General features: G+C 37.5%; 1 protein-coding gene and 2 long non-coding RNA genes across 8 annotated transcripts in view; 1 reads left to right on the top strand and 2 right to left on the bottom strand.

Moving 5' to 3' along the window:
* Positions 1 to 252: 252 nt before the first annotated feature.
* Positions 253 to 1,648, bottom strand: LOC126863406 (uncharacterized). The gene is made up of 3 exons (XM_050613531.1): positions 1,278 to 1,648; positions 943 to 1,051; positions 253 to 717 (listed from the first exon to the last, which is right to left on the bottom strand). The coding sequence occupies exons 1-3, from the start codon at positions 1,587 to 1,589 to the stop codon at positions 347 to 349; spliced, it is 792 nt and encodes a 263-aa protein (XP_050469488.1). The 5' UTR covers positions 1,590 to 1,648; the 3' UTR covers positions 253 to 346.
* An 82-nt stretch (positions 1,649 to 1,730) lies between these two features.
* The window catches only part of LOC126863412 (uncharacterized), a 55,247-nt gene continuing 30,599 nt past the window's right edge, over positions 1,731 to 26,378 (top strand). For all 6 annotated transcript variants that reach the window (XR_007688849.1, XR_007688850.1, XR_007688852.1 and 3 more), the window contains exon 1: positions 1,731 to 2,128. This is a non-coding gene — a long non-coding RNA (uncharacterized LOC126863412). The remainder of the gene's footprint in view (positions 2,129 to 26,378) is intronic.
* LOC126863415 (uncharacterized) overlaps positions 11,691 to 26,378 on the bottom strand; it is a 37,251-nt gene continuing 22,563 nt past the window's right edge. Inside the window, exon 2 of the long non-coding RNA XR_007688855.1 lies at positions 11,691 to 15,560. This is a non-coding gene — a long non-coding RNA (uncharacterized LOC126863415). The remainder of the gene's footprint in view (positions 15,561 to 26,378) is intronic.

Genomic DNA, 26,378 nt, shown 5'->3' with positions numbered 1-26,378 from the left:
TAAATAGTAAAAAAAAAATTTTTTTGGATAAATTATTTTACAAAATCCCCGAAAAAGCTATTGTTGTCGGAAGAAGAAAAAGATCGCACAAAATATTAATTATTTTAAAGGATCCAATATTTTTCCAGTCAAAGTACCAATAATCCTTAAATTAAACACTTTTAAAAAGTAACGATATCAGGTATCTTCATATTCATTTATGAGCTTCGCTAAAAAGTCTCACAAGGTGTATGAAAGAAACAGAACAACAAACATTTTTATGATGCGTAAATATAATTGCAACCAAAACTAATACATAGTTGCATATAAAGTAAATGTTCTACTATAATACATTGTAATTGATTATTTAACGTCCAACCATTATAGTTCCAGTTATCAGAATAGGAGAGGATGCGGCCAAGATACTTGTGGCAATCTTCACACCTTCCTGAAGAACAAGAGCTCCGAGTCGGACTGGGTTTAATGATGCGATCTCGGCGAATGCCCGTATAATTTTACTGATCAAGTCGCCTAAGGCTAGGATAGGCTTAGCAGCATAGACTGCCTGCCTTATACTGTTCGCAACGGCGTTGACAAAACTGCCTCCGTTGTTCAAACGACGTGCAACCAAGTCTTTAGCTTTGTCGACGTTCGATTTAAGTCCTGGGATCGGGGAGAAAGTTGGAATCGTTGGTAACACGATCTCGAGTTTCTTCGTCACAGTCTTGTTTTCAGCTTCTGTAGAGAAGATGTTTTATCGGTATATTTGACGTAAGTCGACCACCTAACGCGACATTAGTGTCACGTGTGATTCTTCTACTGGGTTGTTCAGAAAGTACGTAACATTTACATTAATAACCATTTGCGCCAGAAATTGTAAGAAAATTAAAAAAAACGAAAAAAAGAATTCGATTTTTTGAAGACTTACGATATCTTGGAGAATAATAGTCTTTGCGAGGTTACCTTCCTGTTTGGTGGGCGGTTTTTGTGGTTTTCGCTTGTGCTTATCCTCAGGTTTACCACCAGGTTTCTTAGGATTATCTACAGGTTTTACCACCGGTTTTTCCTCTGACTGCACAAATAAAAAACAAACATATTAGTCCTTTTTTGACGTAAAAGGAACAGAATGCAACATTTATTTTATGATAAAATGTTGGATACTATTATTGGTATTTTATGTTTATTACGAAAACATTTAATAAATACAATTATTTTGTCCGCAAACACAATTTGTTTAATAAATAAAAAAGTTATAGATGTAGAAGCTTAGGTGTACGATTTTGTACGTATTTTCATACCTCGGATGAAGCGGATGAATCGGAGGAGGAGTCAGATGAGTCGGATGACTCGGATGAGCCGGATGACTTGGATGAGGCGGATGTCTCGGATTGCTTGGATGAGGCGGATGACTTGGATGGGGCGGGTGCCTCAGATGTGTTGGATGAGTTGGATGAGACGGCTGTCTCAGATGAGTTGGATGAGACGACTGTCTCAGATGAGTTGGATGAGACGGCTGTCTCAGATGAGTTGGATGGGCCGGCAAAACTCATCTGGACGACGGTGCCAAAAATACAGGCAATGAGCAGGAGGTACAAAACTTTCGGAACCATGTTTGCTTCGTGTTATTAATTGCGTGCAATCAACTGATCCACTAAAAAAACTGCCACATATTTATACGAAACTAAAGAATAGCGGTCTACTAATTAACAAATGCTAATGGGGTACACCTGTGTTTTAGAAATACGACGTAACGATGGCATTTGTATAGAAGTAATTTCCTGCATTTTTTATCCCTCGAACATCGTAATGTATTATTATGTCAAGAATGCCTAACTATCGATGCACTTGTAATGCATCATATCTTTTTAAAAAATAATAGCGTCTCTTACGAGATACGTCAACCGTCAAACAAATGCCAGAACTTCGTCATACATGTGGCGTGCATAATTGCGTTCTATTAAGACAATTATCTGCATCGTAACTTCCAATCGATAGAATATTTGTTTTAGATATTTACATACAGGTATACGTTTCACGAATATTACACTTGAGATAATATTATGAACAGTATTTTTACTAGTTGCAAATTACAAGTTACTAGTGCTAGCAATTTTTTTACACGAAAGTAAGAAGGTTAGAAATAAAACACGTAAGTTAAATAATTATTTGATGTATTAGATTGTCCGAAAAGTGTCTTTCTTTTATAGATATGTCTTTTACAACGACGCATCTTTATACAAATATGAAACCTAATCTGTCGAACGTTGTCTTTATTTTGATAAGACAAAATGGATCACACGTAATTCGATAAAATAGTATAAAACGGGAAATGTTGTGCATCCATTATTTCCTTATAAAACGAAAGAAACTTTTTGGGCGACCTAATAATATCTCTTAATTTATTACTTTAACGCTATAATTCTTTCAACCATGTGCAATCATATACGCATATAAAAAAATTCGTCCAATTTTACGTCCAATTTCATCAAATAGAACTTGTAACACACTAAAATTAGAGAATTTATTCAAGAAACAGAAATACAATTTTCCTAAAGAGCTTTTGCTCGAACTATCTACTCGTATTAAGTTTCGGACGCATCCTCACTGCCAAAAACGCACCGTTTATTCCAATATAGTATACGAAATATCACGAACAAAATGCGACATCAAATATAAATTCTTTTTCAACACTTGCAAAGAGATGTTAAGGCACAAAGATTGACGCAATAGCGGGATCTTTGAGGGGAATTTTCGTGAATTTTCGCAAGGAAACGAGCACGCGGCATCCCGTCTCGAAAGTTTTCCTTTCAGATCTCCACCGATTCGTAAACGAAGACTTCGACTTCAACGTTTCGCGTTCGCATCGTTCGTAAACAAAGTCTGTGCAGTGCGTGGGTCGTCGTGCCTAGAAGAATTTCGCGAATGTTCGCAATATTTCGCGTCCGATTCACCGATAAAGATTGAAGTCTCCAGCGATTCTATTGCGGTCGCCTATATGTTTCGCGGAATTTCCAGCGGAATGAAATGCCGCTTCGTTCAACTATCGGCCGAACTCTCAACTATTCCTCAGATCTTCAACTAAAGCTAAAAGAGATCCCGGTCAGAGATGAAAGGAACCTAGCAAGGACAAAGAAAGAAGGTCCTGCTTCTGCCGACTTAGTCCTTGGAATTCAGCCAATTCGTATAAGAGCTCTGTCCGCTTTTCCCGTCAGCGAACTATTTATCTGAGAGAGTACAGACTCTGCTGTTCTGTCTTTAGGATCGATCATTCGAAGACAGTTTATTTTTTTAATTCTATTAGAATGTCCCAATCGTAAAAATAGTCTGATGAGTGTTAAGTTTGGAATCTATTTTCAATTTTTACGGGGAAGCAATATTTAGAATATTTCACATTTGCAATGTTCAATTTAAGAAATCATGAAATTTAACCACTAACAGATCAAATTTAAGATGTTATTTGGAAATCGAATAATTTTTTATGATCATTTTTCGTATTATCTACGTAGCTTGTTATAATGAAAATTTCAATTACTCGCAAACTATTCGAATTGTGTACATTTATTTTCGAATGCGTATTCCTGACTGCCATTTCTATCGATACATCATTTTTGACAAGAAATACGATGTAGACGTAAAAAGAGGGACTAAAGCTGCACGAGTTGCAAGAAACGAATGAATCCACCCTTTTGTACGTGCATCCCTTGCATGAAATACAATGAGCAGCAGTTTTAACAGCTGCGTCACTTGTAGCGTACACATTTATTACTATCGCGCGTGATTAATTGCTATTTTGTTCTTTCATCGTGTGTTTTGTATTCTTGTGCGGACTTTTTAAAAAACTAGAAATCATAAATATAATATTTTGTATAGCGGAGAGTCGTGCGGCAATGACCGGCACACAGTTCCAACCAAAATTAGTTCTGCCTCTTTTCACCAGATGCTAGTACACTTTTATTTGTTATAAACAAATGAAAATAATAATTCTGTGTAACATATTTCGGAGTCATATTGTTTATGCCATTGTTTTCGCTCTTCTGACAGGTTAAATGTATACGTTGATATTTCGAATGTAAAAAGTTATCTTCTAGAGCTGATATTTTCTTTCTCAGTTAAGTAAATGATTTTTTTCTGTTATGTCTACTATAACTAGTTTACTAATTACCAGCCCCAGTGTTGCGATTTTTTGTGTATATTATATACATTATAATCTAAACATTTCCATGTGTTTGTTGTCTCGTACCGATCATTCAGCCATCGACTAGTACAGATTACACTTTTTTATCTGTTAATTTAATTTGTTGGCAATTGAAATTAAATTAGAAGATGTTTATTTACTCTTTTTTTTTTTTTACCTTTTGTCTAAAAGAGAGGGAAATAAAATTGACAGACGAGAACAATGTTGAATGTGGCTTTGAAGCTATTCCCCGAAAATAAAATGAGCCAAAGGCAGGCTGCCGAGGCTTTGAATGTTCCAAAAACGATGAATGTAAAAGCTGGGCACACGTCGAATACACTAAGACTAAGAAAACATTAATTATTGTACTTGCGATGTATATTAGAATAAAATTTGAATAATAATGTATATTTTAATTTTTAAATGTCTCTTTTCTAACATTATTAATCATTTAAACCGAAAAATCTACTAATTACATAACTGATCGGTACTAGTCGACAATTTTTCGTTGCCAATAAATTACAACATTTCTGCTCTTGCAAATTATCAATTCTTATTATTGAATATCATAAAATTAATTTTCCTGCTTTCATTAAGTTTCATTTATACTACGAACTCATTTTCTAAATGTCGATTTTTACCGACTCTAGTCCAAGATATAACAAAAAATCTCAGAGCGATCGGTACTGCACAACTACAACATTTGAAGTCCTAATTTATTTACATATTTTATTGATCTCTCGTAACTATTTATTACGACGAATATTATCAAACAGAGATCAAGAAAGACTTCCAATTTTTATAACAAAGATATTAAAAGTATCTTAAAAATTATCTCAAATATAAATTTTACTCTTAAACATTCCAATTAATCTTAAATTTTCCAATAAACTTCAACATTTCCACTCACAAATTTTATCACCTTTCGTGATAAAAGAACTTATCCCGAAACCTAAGATGAAACATTCTTGCCCCACGTGTTGCCTTCCAAAATTACAGTATCCGCGACGAAACTGTCAGAAGCAGGCACGCTAGTACCCTCGTAGAAGCGAATAATACGCGAAGAACAAGCGCCCAGGGACGCATAATCGGCGAGGAGGCTGGGGAACAGCGAAGAAAGGGAGAAAACATATCTGAATCGTGAGGAGCCTCGGGGATGATGCACGCGCTCGTTCGTTTACTTCTCACCGTTTTCATCCCTCTGACGACAATCGATGTGCTCGTCCTGTTCGGTATTTAATACGTTCTCGTCTGTCATCGACGGATTTGATAACGCAACCCCGCCGCCTTACCGAGTGGATCGGAGTATAAAAAGAGAACGAAAAAGAGAGATGAGCGGCAAGAAAAGGGTTCGCGCTAGTAAGGGCGCCCTTTGATTTATGTAGTCGTGTCGGTGAAACGACGGCAAACATCAATCACCCAAACGTGGAAGCATCGGGCCATCGAGCAGGCATGTGCGATTCACGCGTACCAAATCGACAGCTCGGATGAATGCGCGAAAAAAAAAGAGAATACTGTCTTGATAACCCGATGTTACCCCTCAGCTGTTTCTATCTGTATCTCCTATACAGATTTCACAAGATCGAAGCTCGATGATACCGTTCATTTGCTGCAAAAACGACGTAACGAAAAATTTGCAGTTTTTTGAGTTATTACTACGGGAAAAAACGCTTCTTATATAAATGTTGATGGTAAAGTGAATTTCGTATCGAGAGTGTGATAATTCGACTGTGAATTTTTAAGCATTTATGCAAAATTTAAAGTGGCAAAAATACGCAGAATGCGTATAATATACAAAATTATATCAAATATCCAAAGTACAGTATTCGTTATAATTTTTGACACATAAAAGGAACCTCCATCTAAATTTGAATTCTTGGGACCATAAAAGTTTAAATTTGCATGAAAATCCGTGGTTTAGTCATAATTCAGAATAAAGGTAGCGTCCACAGAGCTTGTGTTTTTTTCGATCAAACGATAGATGCCCAGACACACGGTAAGGTTAGCAATGATTGTGGCGTTGACGCACGTGCGTGATTGGCAGAAATTCATTTCGCGCGATTTACATGCCACGGAAATTGCGTGTCTGCGCTGCGTATATCCCGAGACCCTTTGTTTAGATGGCAGCGTTTGTCATCCTGGCCCGGCGTAGGTGAGCTGTCTTCGAGACATAAGACAGCAATGGCTGCCACTACCCTTCCACCATGTGGAATATTGGGCACAGATGCAAAGTGTCGAGATTGCTGGCGGGTCTACTACCGTACAAGATGATCTAACGTACACGGGAGGGACCCATTATCTTCTCCAAACGCGTCCATAAAGCTCACCGCTTCTTCGCATAATGTTCTACGTCTTTGGGACGTTGTAAAGGTTATCAGAATTAACGTGTGTTCTCACACACAGAGATTTTGTTTTAACCGATTTAGCGCCACGCAGCGCGATCGCGCTGTTCGTGTACTGTGGTAAACTGTGTCGCGATGTTTGGTCACGATTGTCAATTCGCAACGCGCTCGGTTCCGAATGTAGTTCGTCGCGAGTCATATCAGAGTTTCCTCTCGTAATTACTTTTCTTTTTTCAAATAATTTTAAACCACCTGCATAAACGAAAAAAAAAGAGCAGCGCGATCACCTCGATCGGCATTTCTCGCAAATAAATGAACGAAGCGCTATCACGCTGCATGGTACAATCCTATACGGATTTTTAAAAACCCCTGGCATTAAAACGATTAACACTTTACCGACCGCTAGAGATTCAACAGTATACGTAAGTCCGACATCTCAGGCGCAGATTCTCCCTGGCGCCGGCTCCGTTTCGGTTTAGACTCTCCAATACCATTCTTTTCGTTCATCACGAATGGTAGGTTTTTCAAATTGGTATAAAACTGTGGGAGCTTACAAAGCAACGCAACTGACGCAACTGAGCAAGGTACCTTAGTACTAAATAACAAATTACTGTTCAAATAATGAGAAAGATTGTCGGCGACAGAAAGCCGATTAACAGGCTATCGGTCGGTAAAGTGTTAACACCTTACCTTAAGGTACAGATTTTTGAATATCTTCGGTGTAATTTGTTGTTAAGTTGAATCTATGTTACAGAATTATAAATGTGTGTCGCATATATTACAAAATTATTTTTTATTCGTGAAGACAAGTTTCATTTACAGTTTTATATTTAGACAAACAAATGATTATCTGCCAAGCTTTTCTTCAATTTGAGATTTAGATAATGGAACCTATTGCAAGAAGAATTTATTGAACAATAATGTTACTTTCATAAGACTTTCTTAGAGTTTTAGAAAAAGACCACCGTTTAAAAAGATTCACTTGATTAAAAACGCATCGTTTTGCGGTAAAAATCGATTTAGCTTCCAAAGTTTCAGGCGAAATAGCGAGTTTGATGTCTGGCTGACGTGAAATTGTAAGATTATTCGTTTTAACAGAACTGATTCCGTAATCAAGTGGTACAGGAGGGTCGAAACGGTTTCTGTTCCCCTGGCTGATGTCGCACTAGCCACGCGATGCAGGCCGCATGCATCGGCGCTGCAATGTTTGCCGATCAAACAGACTTTATAACGAGATGAACGCGTGCAGTTTGTTGACGGAAAATATTGAACGATCGTAAGGCCTGACATTGTGCTCGACAAAGGCCGGCTGGTATATTTTCCATTCAATGAGGGAAACGATTCTTTGAATGCTAGAAACCCCAGATTTTTCAGTTCTACATTAACCCTAATATTACTTCATGTCACAGATTCTGTTCTTTAACCTTGACACGAATGGGACAGTCCTAAATATTATATAATTATATATATATAATCTATATAAATATAATAATATATAAAATTATAAAATAATAATAAGATCGAAATCAAGTCCTTCTTAATTAACATATATGTATATATAAAAATAAAGATATGTATATATATAAAGATATATATACATATATGTTAATTAATAAGGACTTGATTTCGATCTTGTTTCTCTGTAGTTAAACTTTATTGGATCGTTTCTGTACTCAAAACTGTTTCAAATCAAATCGAACAAATGTTTCTCATATTACATAAGCAAAATTCTTTTCTTCACAGTTTAGTACAGGTTGTCTATCAAAAGATTGTCAGGTGTCGAACAGTGAATGGCAAGACATTATTACGCAATCAATTACAATCTATAGAACTGCTGTAATACGGAGCAATTGGGTTTCACGATGCGGTCAGACGCAATTACCACCGATCTCCTGCGTTTGCAGCGTAGGATATTCAATTCTCCAGGAGAGTTTCGCTAGAAGCACAATGGGACTGCGTAAGAACTTGTTAGAACGTATAGACGATATCGTAGGCCATGCTTGTTCCGAATGCTCTCCAGTTACGTACATAACAATGGAAGAACGAGTGGCGATCAATTTTTTCGTATATACGAAATCGTAAGAACCTTCTTGGTGGATACTTTCGTATCTTCTACCAAAAGGAAATTGGCTGGTCGGTGCCATCTGACCATTAGGTTGACATATCTCTGAATTGGTGTCAGAAGCATCTGAGACCGTTTGGATAGGTTCGTTTAATCCTAGAGGATTAAAGAACGTATAAAATGTATAAAATACAGGAAATTCGCAGAAAATAATTTTATGTCCTTCTACATTAGGAGCAAATGGACAGGCACGTGAATAATTTAAATTCTCAGAGATTTCGAAACACTCTCACTGTTACACGTACAATAACGGGCAAACGTTTTCGAACGAACGCTATTTGCTGGAATCTTTCAATAATTAAGTAAAATAATAACACTGTAACGTGAAAATTAATTCACTTGCTCATCGATAAAAGCGAAATTACTCTCCCACCAATCCAAACTTCAAATAACCCAAGAATTAGTCTTTTTAATTCCACCATTCTAAAAACAGTTATCATTAGAAGGATAAAGAAATCCTAATAAAATTCACGATATCCCGCAGATTCAATTCTCATAAATTATTAATTGTCCAGAAGAACTAATACCAATAAGTCACAAAAAAAAAAAAGAAAAAAAGGAAGAAATTCTCGATAAGATCGTTGGAGTTAGAAATGCAAATTAATGGGAACGGAGTGATCCATTTAGCGAAGGGGACCATCCTCTAACCGAGACCAAACAGTGGCCTCGTAATGAGATAGCTTGAGCCACAATACACCCTTCATCCGAGCGGAAGAGAAACAAGAGAATAGCATTACCGGGGAAACGTACAAGCGATCTCGACCAATCAATCGTTACCGAACGTTGTATCGCTATCATCGTCAAAAGCGGCAACAACCGTAACCACGATCGTGTCGATTACCCGCCTACGGACTATAGACGAAAGCCTAAAGTCCAATTAGGCGAAGGAGCTTATCGGTTTGTAATCCAACGCTCCGAAAAAATCCCAAACCTCTCGATTCAAACCATACTCTCTATCTAAAGGTAGGATTTCCTATAAGCGGCGGGCACTCGCGTCTGAACATACGCATTCACTGCTTTCAACTGCAACTAGACACAGCGTTTATACCCAGATTGAATTTTCAGTGTTCTGAATAACTGAATCTTTTATGTCCTGAAGCACAACCGAAAGAAAAATCCTCTTGCTGAATCGATCAGATTATTCTCTTGGTATATCGATCAAATTATTCTCTCGGTATATCATCGATCTTATCTGTGAAATACAGATTGATACCAGCCGAAGAGCAGCGTTTACGCACGCTTGTACACATTGTATAGTCCTCGTGAATTTCCACGAAGCTCGATCAAGTGAACGATCTATGGTCCACCTCGGAGGATTCAGACGTGTGATCCTTGATGAAGAGGTCATTGAGGCTGAGGCTCGAATCACCACGAGAAAATCGACCGCTCGAGTCGCTAGTGCTCCGTTAGATAGCTTACGAGGCAGTTACCAGGCCGTTACCATGTCGATGGTGCCACTTGTCTCGAGAGGCTGCAACCTGCTTCAACCCTGCACGAAGGACACCGTAGCGTTCGTGCCTGCTTCATCAATCGCTCGAGTGACTTTGACATGGCTGTGGTGGCCGCTAATAATTGACTTTGAACAACAGATCATGTGTGTTCCTTTAACATATCCGATTCAGATTTGTTTCATATATTTGGAATCTTTCGTAGAATGATTTATTAAGTAATAATAGCCAGCAAATGTATAGGTTGAGAATTATAGACTATAGGGCTTTCTATTAAAATTTATTAATTTCTATGTTTGCAATAAAATAGAATTATATTTAAACAGAATTCTTGAAAGTGAAGGAAAACTTGTTACATTGATAGACGATTGTGCCGTATATCTTACATTGAGATGCAAGAAAGTAATCGAAGGTTTATATACGAAAGAACAGGGAGCAAAGGGTGTGTAAGTGGAGACGACTGCTGCACTTCGTAGATAAAACAGAGTAGGGTCTGGAGCAAGCTAGATGCAGTGGTTCGACCAACCTGGAGGTCCAAGACCTGGAGAGCTCCTTAAATCACATGTAATCGTTTCCGACCACTCGCTGTCCAGACCCGTAGGATCAGACAGCACCAGTTTAGACCAACGTGTAAGTAACCTCGTCCAACCTTTTTGGTCCCTTTCTTTTATCGTTTCCCTGAAATCGTTCACACCTTGTTCTCGTTCGCAGTAAAATGTATTCTCGATTAATTTACTTTCGATTTAATAAATTTCTGATCCGAATGAAAGCTTTCTGATCTTTTTCTTTAATCCTAATTTTGTATAATAACGTCGTGATTGTAAGATAAATTGTAATTTTACTTAATATAAAAATTAGTAATTAACACTTTACCGACCGCTAGCGGTTCAACAGCATACGCACGTCCAACCGGCATCTCAGGCGCAGATTCTCTCTGGCGCCAGCTCTGTTTCGATTTAGACTCTCTAATACCATTCTTTTCGTTTATCGTGAACGGTAAGTTTTTCAAACTGGTATAAAACTGTGGGAGCTAATAAAGCAACGCAACTAACGCAACTGAGCAAGGTACCTTAGTACTAAATAACAAATTACTGCTCAAATAATGAGAAAAATTGTTGGCGACAAAAAGTTGATTAATAGGCTATCGATCGGTAAGTACCGGTGACAAAAAGCCAATTAATAGGCTATCGGTCGGTAAGTGTTGGCGACGAAAAACCGATTAATAGGCTATCGGTCGGTAAGCATCGGCGACAAAAAACCGATTAATCGGTTATCGGTCGGTAAAGTGTTAATAATGAATAACTTTTATTAATTTAATATTAATTCAAATTTCTCCTATTATCATATTATTTTCTACTCTCAGAATCTGCACTAACAATTTGTGCCTTTGTTTGTTCACTTTTGAAAAATTCTGACTTAACTATTTAAGATAATGTCTAGGAAAATTCTAAATAAATTCTGAGTAAATTTCAAGGTTAATTAAAAAAGAAAAATGCTTCTAACATCTATACTTTCCAACTTATGCGGTTGATCAATATGACCTTCCAACGACATATTTCATTACTTGTTATTAAATTATATATAATATGATTAATTCCATCGCGTAACAAGTTGTTTTCTTAATCTTTCTTATTTTTTTTTTCTTTTTTTTTTTAGACCAATATGACATGGTGTATCGAATGTTTCACGAAAGCCACAGACAACACGCAGCAGGTTTCGTGGAAGCGCGACGCGTCAGGTTCACGATCGATGTCATTTGCCTAGGAAATTACGGTCTTCTGTCACACTGACTAATCTACTTCGTTACACACGACAACGTAACTCTGTCACTGGTACCGCAACTCGCTCCGCTTTTCGCTTCTCTACGCTCAGCGACCAACTTCGTTTAACTCATTTCCCAACCACCGGTTTTTCGCGACGATCGTCTACCAACGTATCCTATCGAAACCACGTTCTTTTATACTCTACTTCCCCTTTTCTTACCTCTGTGAACTGTGTTTAGTAACTCGAATTCGAGTGAGATTGAAATGAGAATGTAAAATCACTTGATTGGCAATGTTTATTAGATTTTATCTAACTCTGGTAAATATTAGACGATATATACAATAAGAATCATTATAGTTAGAAAATTATAATAGTCACAATAATAAAGAAAACAGAAAATGGTATTTTAATAGAAAGAAATTCATATTATACAGAACTTTAAATAGATTAAACCACTGACAGATACATATAATCGTAGAAATATTGATTTTCGTAGCTACATATAATACAGAATCTTTTTCCCTAGATTCAATCGAAAGAGTGACAATCTACGTACACCGTCGCGAATGAGATTTATTTCTGGCAAGAACATAAGCGAGTTAGAAGGGCGTCTCGGTCTGTTGATCATGGCTGATTCAGCTTTACACCCTTGTGATCCCAAACAGCACTTTATCATGCGTAATAGATCATAGGGTGCAAAGATGTACACGAATCTTTCGTCATTAAAAATACAAGCAATACGAACAATGAAACTCAAAAATTACTTTTTAACACTTTTAAAACCCGCGTGTCTTTTGAAATGAAATACTCACCTAATTGTTTAGTTCTTTCTGGCTTTCGAATTTCGTTTTCATTATTAATTCTATACGCGGGGAAGTTAGATTTGTGTTCTACGATGTATAGAAGATAAGAGATAATTTATTAATCATTTGCAAGCTATTCTGTTTGATGTTTCAATTTGATCATTTTCCTTGTACGATACTTGTTATACGAAATTTTTATAAGAATTATTTGCACGATCTTCACGAAGATTTACATTTAATCACAAAAGGACATTCAAATAAGAAAATTAACAAAAATGTATTTGTCATTGTCATCGTCACAAATGCACAATTATTCCATAACTCATTGTCTAATCATAATTAACGATCAAACGATAAAACATTTGAAATGCAGCAATTATCCAATTACTTGAAGCACGGTACAATAGACAGGCTTGGCCATTGTGTGGGAATGACTTGTTGCAATTGCACGTTACGTGGATAGATGGTTGTAAAAACTGGAAATACGTTGTTCAATTAAACCCGGAGCAAGAATTCTGGAATCAATGACGGCTTGTCAAAACATTCATCCCAATGATTTGGCCTTTTAACATTACATCAGCGTAATGGATTCGTCCGCAATCCCATCACGGTAGAGATATCAGGGCTCTGTAGCTTAAAATAAGCAGAAAGTTGGATCGGGCCAGACACAGAAGTATTGTAATTATGCTAATAGCTTCGGCGCTTCGAGCCCTTCTCTGATGTGGTCTAGTGCCGGACGAGTTCGGATTAGCTGATCAAACCAACTTTTCCTTCTACTTATTAATATTACCTTGATCTTCCGTCCCTTTTTTCCTCTCCTTTCTCTTTTCTTTTCTCTTCGCAGTTCTCTTCGCCAAAGCCTCTCCTCTCTGTCTTAGGCTTCTCTTTTTCGTTACGTCAAAGTACAGTTTCAGAGAATCTACCAAAGGAAAAGTTTCGAAGATTTCTTCGTTACTTATGCCTATGCTTGTACAACCACCGCGGGGAAATGTGGAACAGCACGGTGCTTGACCAAATAGAAATTAGAAGGGCGAAGTATATAGGAGAAATTGAGTACTAATTTGTAACAAAATAACAATTTTAGACTGGACTTGCTTCTCAAATCTCGAGACGTTTTCTTGGAATGAACTAAGGCTAAAAAAAAGTAATTTGTAATCTGCCATTTTAATGGGTTGTTTTAACGGTTTGTTAGTTTCAAAGTTAACCATTCGATTTCTTTTAATTCTATACCCTATAACAGTGGCGGTCAAACCGAGTAGTATTGTGTACAATACACACATAATATACCATTATAACAGCCATATATTAGAAATATTCAATGTATTGTGTATTGGTAAAATATAAGAAGACTATGTGTATAGTGTATACGTATTAAGATGGATAGAATTGAGTTAAACTAAGCCTATGAATGCTTCTGACCAATTAGGTTACACGAATTAAAAGAAAAATCGTGATTTTTGGATTGTGTCATTGTTACGACAAATGAACGATACAATAACATATACATTCGCGCGCATAAATCCCCTTAGTCAGTCCTGTTCCAGATCAGTTGGCTCTTGTCTGACCTCTACCTTTCACCTGACATTATATGGCTACACCGGTTGAACTTTCCAAGCAAAATATCGTTGCAAAGTCTCGTGCAGAGATTGGGAAGGATATTATCTAAAGCCAGTCTGCGACCCGTCTATCGAGCTCGTTGCTCCATCGAATCCTACGGATCTCTTGGCTCCAAAAGAGGGGGAAAGAGCTGGTCGAGCGGGGGATGGGTGATCGGTGCAGAGGAAAGAAGTCGGCTTCCAAAGGAATATTTATCGAGTGGATATTGAAATTGATGGTCGCTACCTCAGACATGCTAATCCGACGAGCGAGCGGATTTCTGATAACGCCCGACGACGGCCGAAGAAATAACAGAAGGGTAATTCAAATCGAAGAAGCGCTGCCGGCGAGATTACTTATGAGGTTTACTTACGTGCCGCCACGTTTCGTTTTCCGTCTCTTTCTTCCTGCTGTGTGTGCCTTTCGATGGATGGGTCCGCGTTTGTCGGTCGTTCTTTGCCAGGGTGAAGTCATTTTGTCAAAATCGCGAGGGCAAACCTACCACCCACCAGCCCGAGGCAACAGGTACACTCTCTATTTCTTGTTCTTCGACTTCCATCGTCAGAAATGCAGACTTGGCTTCGGTATGGATAACTGAAAAACGCTTACAATATTCGAGTGTGAATTTTGAACGTAGAGTTTAAAGTTTCGATAGCTATTTGCTATTTTGTTAGATAAATGATTCGATGAGTGCGGTTCTGTAAACATTTAGGATCTTCAGGAAAAGTGGAGTTTTACAAATTTCTACTGGCAATTTTTACAATTAACTGTCCAATCTACAAACCAACTCACTCTACGAATGTTTTTCAATACTTTGAAACGTCACTCAACGCTTTCCAATGCTGTCAAACTTTTCACAGAATCATGTGCTGTCAATAATTCGCGGCGCGTAACTTTCAAAAAATCGAACCGATAGCACATAAAACGGCTAACGATAAGTTAAAAAATCGCGGTTCCGTTTTTCCAGCGATAATCATAGCCGCAGCGTGTACGACACTCGCACCAGCTACGCCAACCGCGGCGCCAGCAGCGACAGCAGTCACGTATGTACCCGTGGAACGCGGCTCGGTTACATCGTTAAAAGTACACAACGGCCGTTTATTCGCGAGCAGATTGTGCATCGTCGTCGTAAATACCTCCGGGCGATTTTATCAGAGGGAGAGAGGAGCATCGTTGCAAATGGGCAGAAGAGAGGAGGGAGTCGCCGCGTTTCTCTCTCCACAAAAGGGTAATATTTCCGTGACGCTATTACACTTACCGGAATAGGGGTGGTGTCGAGGCTCGGTAACTACCCAGTTAACGCAGTACGCGGCCACGCCGGCGACGTTCTCCCTACAGAAGGTTATAAAAATTCAATTAACTCAGCAGTTTTAATTAATTCTGTATTTATATGATGCGATAAACAGAAACTGCCGTGCGGGGGCAGTTTCGTTTAATCTCCGGCATTCTGAGAGTTGGAAAGGTGTGGAGGAAGCCCGCGGGAGGAACTGATTTCCGCTGATTTCTTTACTTTCTTACGCCTTTTTACTGAGTTTTTGTTTTTGGCAACTAGTTCTTCCGATTGTTTAGGGAAAATTGAGTTGCTAGAAGAAGTTTCAATTTTCTTACGTTTTTGGCTGTTATGAAGGTTTGAAATTATTTTGATGCAAGAAATGGCGGTGGTGAGAGTATTTTACAAGTTATGCTTAATGGAAATTGTTTACAATTTGTGATTGTACAAAATGTCTGCTTAAATACATTTACTTCACTCTCCATCATATTTCATTAAACTAATTTTCCTTTATATCCAACATTTTAAGTCAATATATTTTACACACACTCTGGACGATATTTACATCGGTACGTATAATGGTATATTTCGTAATTAATGCGTTTAAATCCTGCATTATAACATAAAAGTATTCGTGCGCGCAGAACGTTTGAATCAATGACGTTAATAAAAAGGAATGAGTTCACGATTAGCAAATAACGAGTAAACTCGTAGATATATAAATATATGATAATATCGAAAATTGAACTGTCTGGATGGTTCCAGTGATCTTGTCTGTTTGATTTACTTCTTTTTGTACGGCGGATTTTTTGGAAAAATTGCGTTGCCACGCGAAAGTTGCGTAGAAGGTGCAAACGTGCGACGGAAATATGCAAATCCCATGCAAATGTAATTAAAAATAGTGATGGCTGCGGATTTTGTACTGTCGTCGGTAAATCTGAGAGGGGGATGATCGAGGGAGTTGTACGAAAAGCGCGTGTATGCAAAAATTGTTAATGTCACGTCGATAAAGCACGCGAGTTTTCCCATTTTAAAAATATCTCCAAATGTGTTAATATTAAGTTCCCTCAGACGAATATCAGGTAATTTAAAATAAAACCTGAACGATTTCGTATTTTATGGGCGCCCGGAAAGTTGGATTGCTTAAATAGAATCACCGGGAAAAATACTTTTTCTGATAATGCTGATAAAGCTTGGCGTATTTACACATATGTACAGTGTGTTATAATAGACGTATCGTATATTAGAAAAAAATGATTAATTGTATTATAAATTTCACATCTTCGTCACACGTAACATAACTATTATTTCCAATAAAGAATTAAGGATATATAAACATTTTTGTAACCGATATCAAAAGCGCAAGAAATCTCGGTGATAATGAAACAATTATTTTCTAAGTCCTTTATTCTAAATTCGTCATTTTATCAGATTGACAAAGACTTGACTAATAACTTTACCGAACTAATTCGTTATCAAATTTATTGGAGAAGGTCTCTGTATAAAATAGATCTACATCTTTCCTTGCAAAAATTTTTAAACATTCCACCTGTGTCTAAAAATACTGAATCTCACACCATCGTTGGCACGTGGCGTTTATCGTATCAAAGGGTGAAAGATTCCTCAGGCGGAAGGCCACCAACCGGTCCATTCTTTACCTCTGCATTTAAATTCAGACACCGCAGAAAATTCTGAAAGAGGCAATCGGGTCGGCTGTCCGGGCTGAGACCGTACGATGTGTGGGGGTTTTGCGGTTAGCTGCAGGATTGGCTGGTTAATTTCACACTCCCATGATTATATAGACGAGACGGAGTGCATTTATATTCGCACGCGCACAGCGCCGAGGGTGTCTGATTGGGTCCAATATTTAGAGAATAAAAAACTTCCAAGTTCCACGCTCTCCACCCTTTCTTCGTGGTTTTTTCCATCTCTTTCCATCTTTTTCGCCATCTTTCTTATCCTCGCCACGATATCTCACAAATAAATTTAATATTACTTACAGAGATCGTTACGTGTATACGGTTTTATTCAGCTCATAAGTTAAAATCGGAAAAGAGAGAGAGAGAGAGACTTTGTTCTGCCATTAACACGAATACCATATGAACTTTTCGATTCTATTTCTGTTATTTTATATTCATCGTATCCATTTGATAAATATGATTCCGATTACACAATTTGCTTGATAAGTTCAAATGTCATAGACCTAGAACCTTAAGACGGTTTTATACAAGTTTCTCACACACCTGTCCATGAGCTCGGTTGATTCGGGTTCATCGGTTGCTCCGTTCTTTCACCTTGGACAAAGTACAGCGGCGACACACAAAGGGTGGCTATTACAATTAGTGGACATTATGGTGGGATGGGTAGCCAGCACGCGCTGTACCAACACGAATGAACTGACCGACGGGATCGGTACAGTCTATCATTGCGGAACAGAGTGTGTGGTTCCAGCGAACTGTTCTCTCGCTCCCTCTATCCCGTTTCGCAACCGAAATACTATCCCCACCGAGCAGTTTCGCCAATTCCAAACCCCACCACTCTTTTACAACCCGCTTCTGGCTGGCGATCTCCCCTGCACCGCCAACTCACCCCCTTTGCCCCCGTCGTAATTACAAGCATTCATTTCACACTAAAAGCCGCTGGCGCTGTCCTGGTCTGTCCGAAACGAGCCCCGCGCGAGTCGCATTTTCGCTACGGATTGCCACTCGTCCACCCCCGTTCACAGGGTAGGGCTGGGGTAGCCATCGTTCCAACGCTCAACCCTTTTCCAAATTTGCACGATTACAGGCCCGGCTGCTAACGCCGATAGTTCAGACACGCGTCACATCGGTTCACGTTCGAACGACGAATTTTTGTTCGTCAACCGCCACGCCAGGCCGCTGTTTTTCATCGCTCCGTTCCCGACGAGAAAATATTGATGACTGCGCATGGGACAGTGACTGGTTGATGGATGACGCGGATTTTGAAGTTTCGTGGCTCCGCGGGAAAAAATGGAGACGAGTAGATTTGTTGGCCGGGTTAGTTTTTTTCATGCAGTCTTTTGGGATAGTTTTGGAAATTTGGCTGGCAATTTGTTTAAATGTCTAGGCGTCCAAATACATTGCTGTTATTAATTCCACGCTGATAGGCGAGTTTTCCTTTAATCAGATAACACGAAGTTAAATGTTAAGAAACATGAATCGATATTATAGAAAACCGATAAGTAAATGCTAAATTTAAGTGGAGAGATAGCGAACTGATCTCTATACCTAACTATTATAAATTAAAATCGGACAACCTGTATAATTACTCGAGAATGAAGGGGAAGGTTAGGTTCGCAATTCTAAAAGAAAAAACGTGTCACTGCTAAAAAAGGAGGATCTAGTTGGAATTGGCAGACGATCGGGTTAACAGAATGAAACGAAAAGAAGAGAGGGATCGGGAAAGGTGCGTTTAGGTTTTTCATTTGATTTCAAGTCGTCGATTCAGGGGACAGCGTTGACGAGGAACGTTGGAAGTGTGATGACTCTGCTAGGACAAAAATTACAGGTGACCCGTGCTTTTGATCATTTTATCAAATTCTCTGGATTCAAAGGGATGGCCAGCAACGAGTACGGTCCCCACCGTTCATCAGTCGGCTCGGAATTTCGTTTAATTGCTCGTTGTAGTTATTTTCGACTCGTCCTCGTGAAACGGTCGCCATTATCGATCTTACAAATTAATGAGAAACTCTTTCGATCAAATGCAATTTACCTTAGCGTTCCAAGAAATAGAAATTTAAGTAAACGAAACTTTTCAACGTGGAAAATGTTCTTTTAAATTAATCGTAAAAGAAAATTAATCCTGAAAAAGAAAGAGTAAAAACAATTAAACTATCTTGATCTATCTTAAACTCTAAATAATTCGTCAACATTATTAGTCAATGAATTATTATTTAAGAGAGTCCAAATAATTTGTTATACTTAAAATAACTCTACAGTCGATCAAATTTTAATAAAACGTAGATTTTATGATACCTGAAGACCTAAATTAATTTTAGAAAGCTTCAAAACATAATTTTAGTTTAACATAAAAAATGAAATTTAGCGTATATTTTACACTTTAATACCACAATTTCCATCGCTTCAGAGATATTCTCGTACAACATGGATAAAACAATAACCACTCGAACTACTTAACCTGAACTAACTCTAAACGAGGAATCAAGTACATATTAATACTCCTTTTGAACATAAGCATTCGAATCTGGGAGCCAATTCGATTCATATCTATTCCAGACACGCGCACATTTAACACGTAGGAAATCAATAGCCCGAACCCGATCGCAAAAAATGTAGATTCGATGGTCGGCTGAATAGCAGACTTAGGTCGTTTTATTTTCTTTAACATAAGTATTCAATTTATATTCGCGAGCAAACGATTCTATTCATACGATAAAATAAATATACTCGGCACGAGTGCCGTTGATGATGAAGTACGAGACGTCGAAGCTAGTCTATCAGGCAACGTCTGTGCATTCAACCATGTTGGATAAATATTTCCGCGTTTTGAATCACCACTGAAAAGATCGCACCGTGATCTATGCCTCGAATAAAGGTCGAGCTATGCCTTTTTCAAAAAACTCGTACAAATACGCGCAGCTCGACTGAATTTTATTACACGGCAAATCGCCGCGACGCGACGTATCAATGCAACCTCGTTATTCGCATCTCTGCGCGGATTCTTTGCGGATAATTGTAACGCGAATCACGATGCCGAGCGCGTCATACCTGACGTGTTCCTATTGACTCGCAGCTGCCATCGCTCGTCGACGATTAAACGAACGTCAGTTTGCGGAAACTCGAATAGAATTCGAACAGAGATGTAAATTCAGATCAGAGAACTGGTGCATCGTAATGTTTAACTCGCTCTTTTCTTTTTAATTTTTATAATAGATTACATTTTATATTAAGTGACGCATGGGTAAATTAAAAGAAGTTACTAAAATATTAATACTAACTTGTATTTTTCTGTTATTTTAACGTATGTTATTGTATGTAAGTAAGGAATTGAAAAATAATTATCACGATATGGTCATAGTCCAATTGTCATTAAACAGCTGTTAAGTAAGTTTGTAACAATGTATATGCAATAACAATGCAAATATAACTATACAAATATATATAGCAATATACAATAACAATGTATTTCTATAGTAGGAATTGTTAAATTTATTAAATTTAAATTATTCTTCGTACAGCCTTTCTGTATTCTACACTATTTATAATTACTCATTTGTTACTAAAGAGTTATCTTACTTCATGAAATAGTAAATCGAGCAACAATAATCTTTCCATTCCAAATATAGGCACAACGAACAAATTTTATTTCAATTAGAAACATAAAAATAACAGCGCGAAATAATGACTTGCTTCAACTAATTTGTTATTATATCGAAAAAGAAGAAAGTTCTATTAACGCACAATTAATCAATGTATCCATCCAATCAATAAATCCTGTCTTTTATCAAGCATCGATATCGTTACTCGTCAACCTGAATTAACTTTGATTTATAGAATGCTGGTCTGCTAAAACGTATAATGAGATTGTAGAGATAATATCAATTCAGTGAAATATATATAAATATATATATATATATATTCAAGCGGAGTATTCTCAATAAATCTCGTTCCGCGTTTTATTTTCAGCAAACGCAGAAGGTTGATCCGCATGGACAAAATATTTGCGTGCACTCAACCTGCTCTGGTGGCTACATTAATTCACTGATTCCGGGTAATATATTCCAGAGTTTGCCAGCCGAAACAGCTTTATGCGGCAAATTTAATTAATAATCTGGATTAAGATATATGGATCGCGTTACGGGGAAATGTTCTTAGCTGGCAGATTCGGCTTCTACCGCAATTCTCCCCCTAGTAGTTGCTCCGATATGGAAAACTTACCGTCTACCCATCTAATCGGTTATCTATCGTGGCCGAACTTCGCGAAAGTTCAATGAAACCCTTCTAGTCTAGTGTACAGTATCTGTTTCCTTCTGCAAAAATACATAAGACTTCCTTCGATCAATTAAGAACTTAAAAGTAATTCTAATGATTGTTATAATCGTTTCTCGGTTGCTAGTTTTATGTTTATTTGATACGAGGAGACGAGACATCGTATTTAAGGAGCTTCAAATCTATTTTATGTATGTTTAAATACCATTATACTGTCTACAATATGAAAAGATGTTTGTGACTTGGTATTCGTGTCCTTCTTCTCGTCGCGATTTCAATTATGTCTGCCAGGTCGAGAGTAGAGTAAGATCCAAGAGAAGGATATAATTATGGGTATCAGATTCAGAGCTAATAGTTCTACGTCACCCGAAGCACGGTGTATTGTTGCCACTTCCCTTGCTGCCTTGAGGCTCTCTATGTAATTACCATTACCCACAAGCTGATATACCCACTGTGCTTATCATATTCCGTGGCAATAATGGCGTTGATGCAGCATCTATGCTGTGATTGCCTTCGATTTGAGAAACAGCATCTTGATCGGAAATGCCTCGGAGATGTTTGATCTAGAAACTTCTATTTATCCGCTTGAGTTCAAACTGAATTTCGATTAAAGTTCCAGTCATCTCGACTTGATTCCATTTGCTACCATCGTCTATGATCTTTTATAAATATTAAAATAACTGTAATTGAAGTGTACAAGATTACTCTCTTCAGGAATTGATTTAATTTGATTACAATTATCACGTATAATTTCAATTATTATTATCTATTAATGTAAATTGTTATAAATTGATATACGATAAACTATTGATTCATTAATTAACGAGAATGAATAATTCAGATGATGAATAAAATATTGAATATCGTTAGAAAGGGTACAACAGTTAGTAAATTTTGTAGTTACTTTCATAGAATCGGTGTTTCATTACCCGCTTAAATGCAGAGTGTGTTTACTTCGCGCTTAATATTCTATGCTTCCATGAGGCGACAGGAACGCTTTACGACCGCCACGAAGTACCGTATAATACAGTTTTAAGCAACGACTTCTGAGCTCCAGAGACCAATGATAAACTGCTGACAATAATAACGGTTTATACAAGAACGAGTGTTCCCTAGAAAATCCATTACAGTATTCTACATGCATCGATAAAACTAAAATTTGCCATAATTTCCACTTCGTTCGGTGAAATTCACAAATTGTGCTGTGTAATACTATTAAATATATCTTATTTGCATCATATTACATTTTTGTACAAACGGTACTTGTGTTTATTAACACGTTCGATGCTGTTCACACATATATTTCATTGATTCAATTACTATATTCATGTTTTCGACAAAAGCAATATGCAATAAGTAGAATAACCTGTAATTGGAGACAAACAAAAGAGTGAATGTGTTGAAAGAAAGATTATCATTTAAAGTAAAAGGATTTGTTTCGACCGTTCGCGGAGAGACGCGATCTCGAAGAAGCGCATCAACGGGAGTCGTAAATTCCCGTTACGATTCGAATAATCGACGCCACGAATATATCGATCCCCTATTTCGATTAGAATAATAGGGGTGGTTGAGCGAGTATAACGCTGACTTTAACAGGTTATTACATATATATATTTCCAACAACTCAATAACTTTAATATTTGATACAATTGTGTGTATGTTAACTGCCAAACTACGAGTGAGTACGGCCTGAGACTCTTTTCGTGTTGGCGACTGCGTTTTGACTTTGACTGTTGTCGAGATTTGACTCTTACTTGGCGACTGTGATGATTTGACTTCTGTCGATTGACTGTCTTCGACTTGACGAGTGACTTTTACTAACTGTCCGCTCTCATGCCATTACGCGTTTGTCTCACGCAACGTAACAGGAATTGTTATGAAAGGAGATACAACTTCGGAGGTACGAATATGTTAATTCAGTTAGTTAAAAGTACTGATGTTTATTTTAAATTATATGACAGTTACTTATTTCGAAATATTCTTCGAAGCTCATTTTTCTCAATTTGCACAGCTTAATATTTTCATATACGAGTCTATCCAACGTTTTAAAGAAACAAATACGGCAAAGTAAATGCGCCGAGGAACACAATCTGTTTTCTCAGCATCAAGGCGTAAATAGCAATTCTACGAGAAAAATTAGCTATTAAGCGTTGGCGAGATTGGTTTTCTAAAGAAATTTGCCACCTGTCGGAAGAATCTTCAAGAAGACATATTTAACGAACTTCTTTTTCTGTCCCTCGTGAATATCTCCTAAGCCAACAACGAACAAAACAGTAAGTAAAAAGTTTTAGCTCTCAAATAAGAAAAACAAATAAGTTATGAATATTAAAAACGAGCATTTATTATAAAAGACTCTTAAAAATTCAATGCAACTATGTACAAAAAGGAAACCGCCCTTTTTATATTCTTTCTAGCCCCTTTTCTTACAACTGTTTTTAATGTTCCTTTTGTTCGAGCAATACCGAACTATCTTATTATTTAACTAACTCTTAATTCTTAAATTCTTTGATCTCTACTTTGCAAGTTAGATTAAGACAATTTTTTATACATTCACCATTCGATCTTTACTACAAATTTTCCTATTAATCGAAGTTACTATAAATCGTTCGAAGCATTCATATTCTTACGAACAATAGCGTACTATTCAACTTTTTATCCTTTATTGAATGAATTATTCAGATCTACGTTCTTCCCTTTCTTCTGCGCGTATCAGTGCGTGCCACTCGCTCTCGCATGAAAACGTATCGTAGACTCTTGTCAGAAACACGTGCGCACGCCGCAACACAGCTCGACGGAAATGACACAGTAATTAATGGTCACGTATCAATTAGCGGGCGCCTACTATGTGCCGGTTGCCAGTTTTAAATCGGTCCACGCCACGTTGCAAATCTCTCCGCACGCTTCCGTCTCCTTTCCTCTCGTAGGATTTCGTGCTACGCTCGCATTCACCGGTTCTGAGTTTCCTCTATTAATTACGAAGGGGTCCATCAATTTGACACATTAACGTATTGCCCGCGCAGGTGTTGCGCGAAACCGCGCCGCCATATGCGGCGAAAAATGTTCCCGTGTGCCGGTGACTGAATGCCTTTTCGAAAATGAACGAGAAACTAATCGTCTATCGCCAGGCCCGGCCAGGCCAACTGTATTTTTCCTCGTTTTCATGCGTACAGTTTAGAAACTCTGGACTTTGTTTCTCACAGATATATCGTATCTCGTATTTGTACTATAAAAATGAATATTCAATTTTGGGCCAGATTTAAGCGTTAATTCCAGTACGGGTAAGATTATCATATAAAACGATTTTTAGCGTTTTGAACAAATCTTTGCGTATAAAATTGAAGGGTGAAAGTGCATGTATCAATAAGGATTGTTAGGTTTTGTCTTCAAATTTAAGGATCCCTTTAAAGTTAGAAAATTGGATAAAAAGTGTCTCAAAAAGCGTTTTCTTTTGGTTGTTTATAATTCAGTTAATTTAGAACAAATAAATAAGTTAGAAATAGGTCAAGATCTAGTAAGATTTTAAAATATGTAAAATGTAATTCTTATATCGTTAATAAAATCTCGTTTTAGAATAAATTTCAAATATTTCAATTTTTCGAATTTATCAAACAAAATTTTGTAGAAAAATTCTTGCACGAACATTGTTCGTTCTGTGTTCATGAAAAAGGAAAAGAAGAAGAAAAAGGAAACTTTACGATGGTGGTGTATCACGTAAGAATAACGATTGCGCGATATAAACGAGCAAACGTGGCGAGGAAAGCCGGAGAAAAGGAAGGTGGAAGAGCGAAACTGAAAAGCAACGATGCGACGCAGCTGGCACAGCAACGGAGACCACCGCGTCATTATTTATGGGGTTTACGGGGGTTCGGTCAACCGCAAGGGCAGCTGAAGGCACTGCGCCCTTGAGGACTCCAAGCTCGCAAGTCGGTCTGTTGCCAAGTGTGAACCGAGAAGGCGTTACTGTTTACTATTTCGCCACGAACCATTCTAACCGACCTCCCGAGCATACGTTTGCGTATATTGTTGGCCCGCGGTTGCATTCCCTGGTCCCATCATCTCCCGCTGAAACAATGAGTTGAATAGTGACTGCTTCTCGCAGGGGAAGTTAACGTTCACTTGTTTAAGATAATAGGAACATCAACTACCGTTGTAACCGCTAATGAAGGCACCAAGGTATCTTTAGTTTAATAGAACAAAATGGATTATACGTAATTCGATAAAATAATATAAAACGAAAAATATTGTGCATGCATAAGGAAATATATTATTTCCTTATAAAACGAAAGAAAATTTTCGGACGATCTAACATTATTAATCATTCATTTATATTATTCATTTTATTTCGACGTCTGACGAACATGTCTTATCTTAACGAGTCTATATTAACAAGTATCTCCTTAGCGCAATCTCACGTTGGTCACAGGTATATCGCTTTCCTTCGACACTATTCATCAATATCATTTAGTAAACAATATTGTTTATAAATAAAGTCGAAGTTGATTAGAATAATGGATAATTGATCGTTAAAAATTTTATAAAAATCGTGTGTTATTATAGAGCTAATGAAATTTCAAAATTTTTCGTGCAACACACGTAATGTATACATAAAAAGATTTTATAATTGGCTTTATAAAATTCTTTACAAATGATTTTCTGATTGTTTCTCGTAGGATAGACAGAAGTCGAGATAAAGACAATATCGAAAAATGATATGTTCCGTAAGTGTCTATTGTTCAGAAAAGCACGAAGGGTAAAAGTTAGGAAAGAAGCGTGTAACAAGGAAACGTTCGAGACGTTTGATACAGATAAGATTGAGCGGGGTAACTATATCTCGTTATTGCTTCCTAAAGAATCCCAGGAACATCGTTAGGAAGCAGGCACCACGTAACAGACTTAACGGTCCGCGAAAGT

This window comes from Bombus huntii, chromosome 3 (assembly GCF_024542735.1).
Source record: "Bombus huntii isolate Logan2020A chromosome 3, iyBomHunt1.1, whole genome shotgun sequence".
NCBI lineage: Eukaryota > Metazoa > Arthropoda > Insecta > Hymenoptera > Apidae > Bombus > Bombus huntii.
The sequence above is the reverse complement of the archived record's forward strand: the minus strand, read 5'-3'. Positions and strand labels throughout refer to the sequence as shown.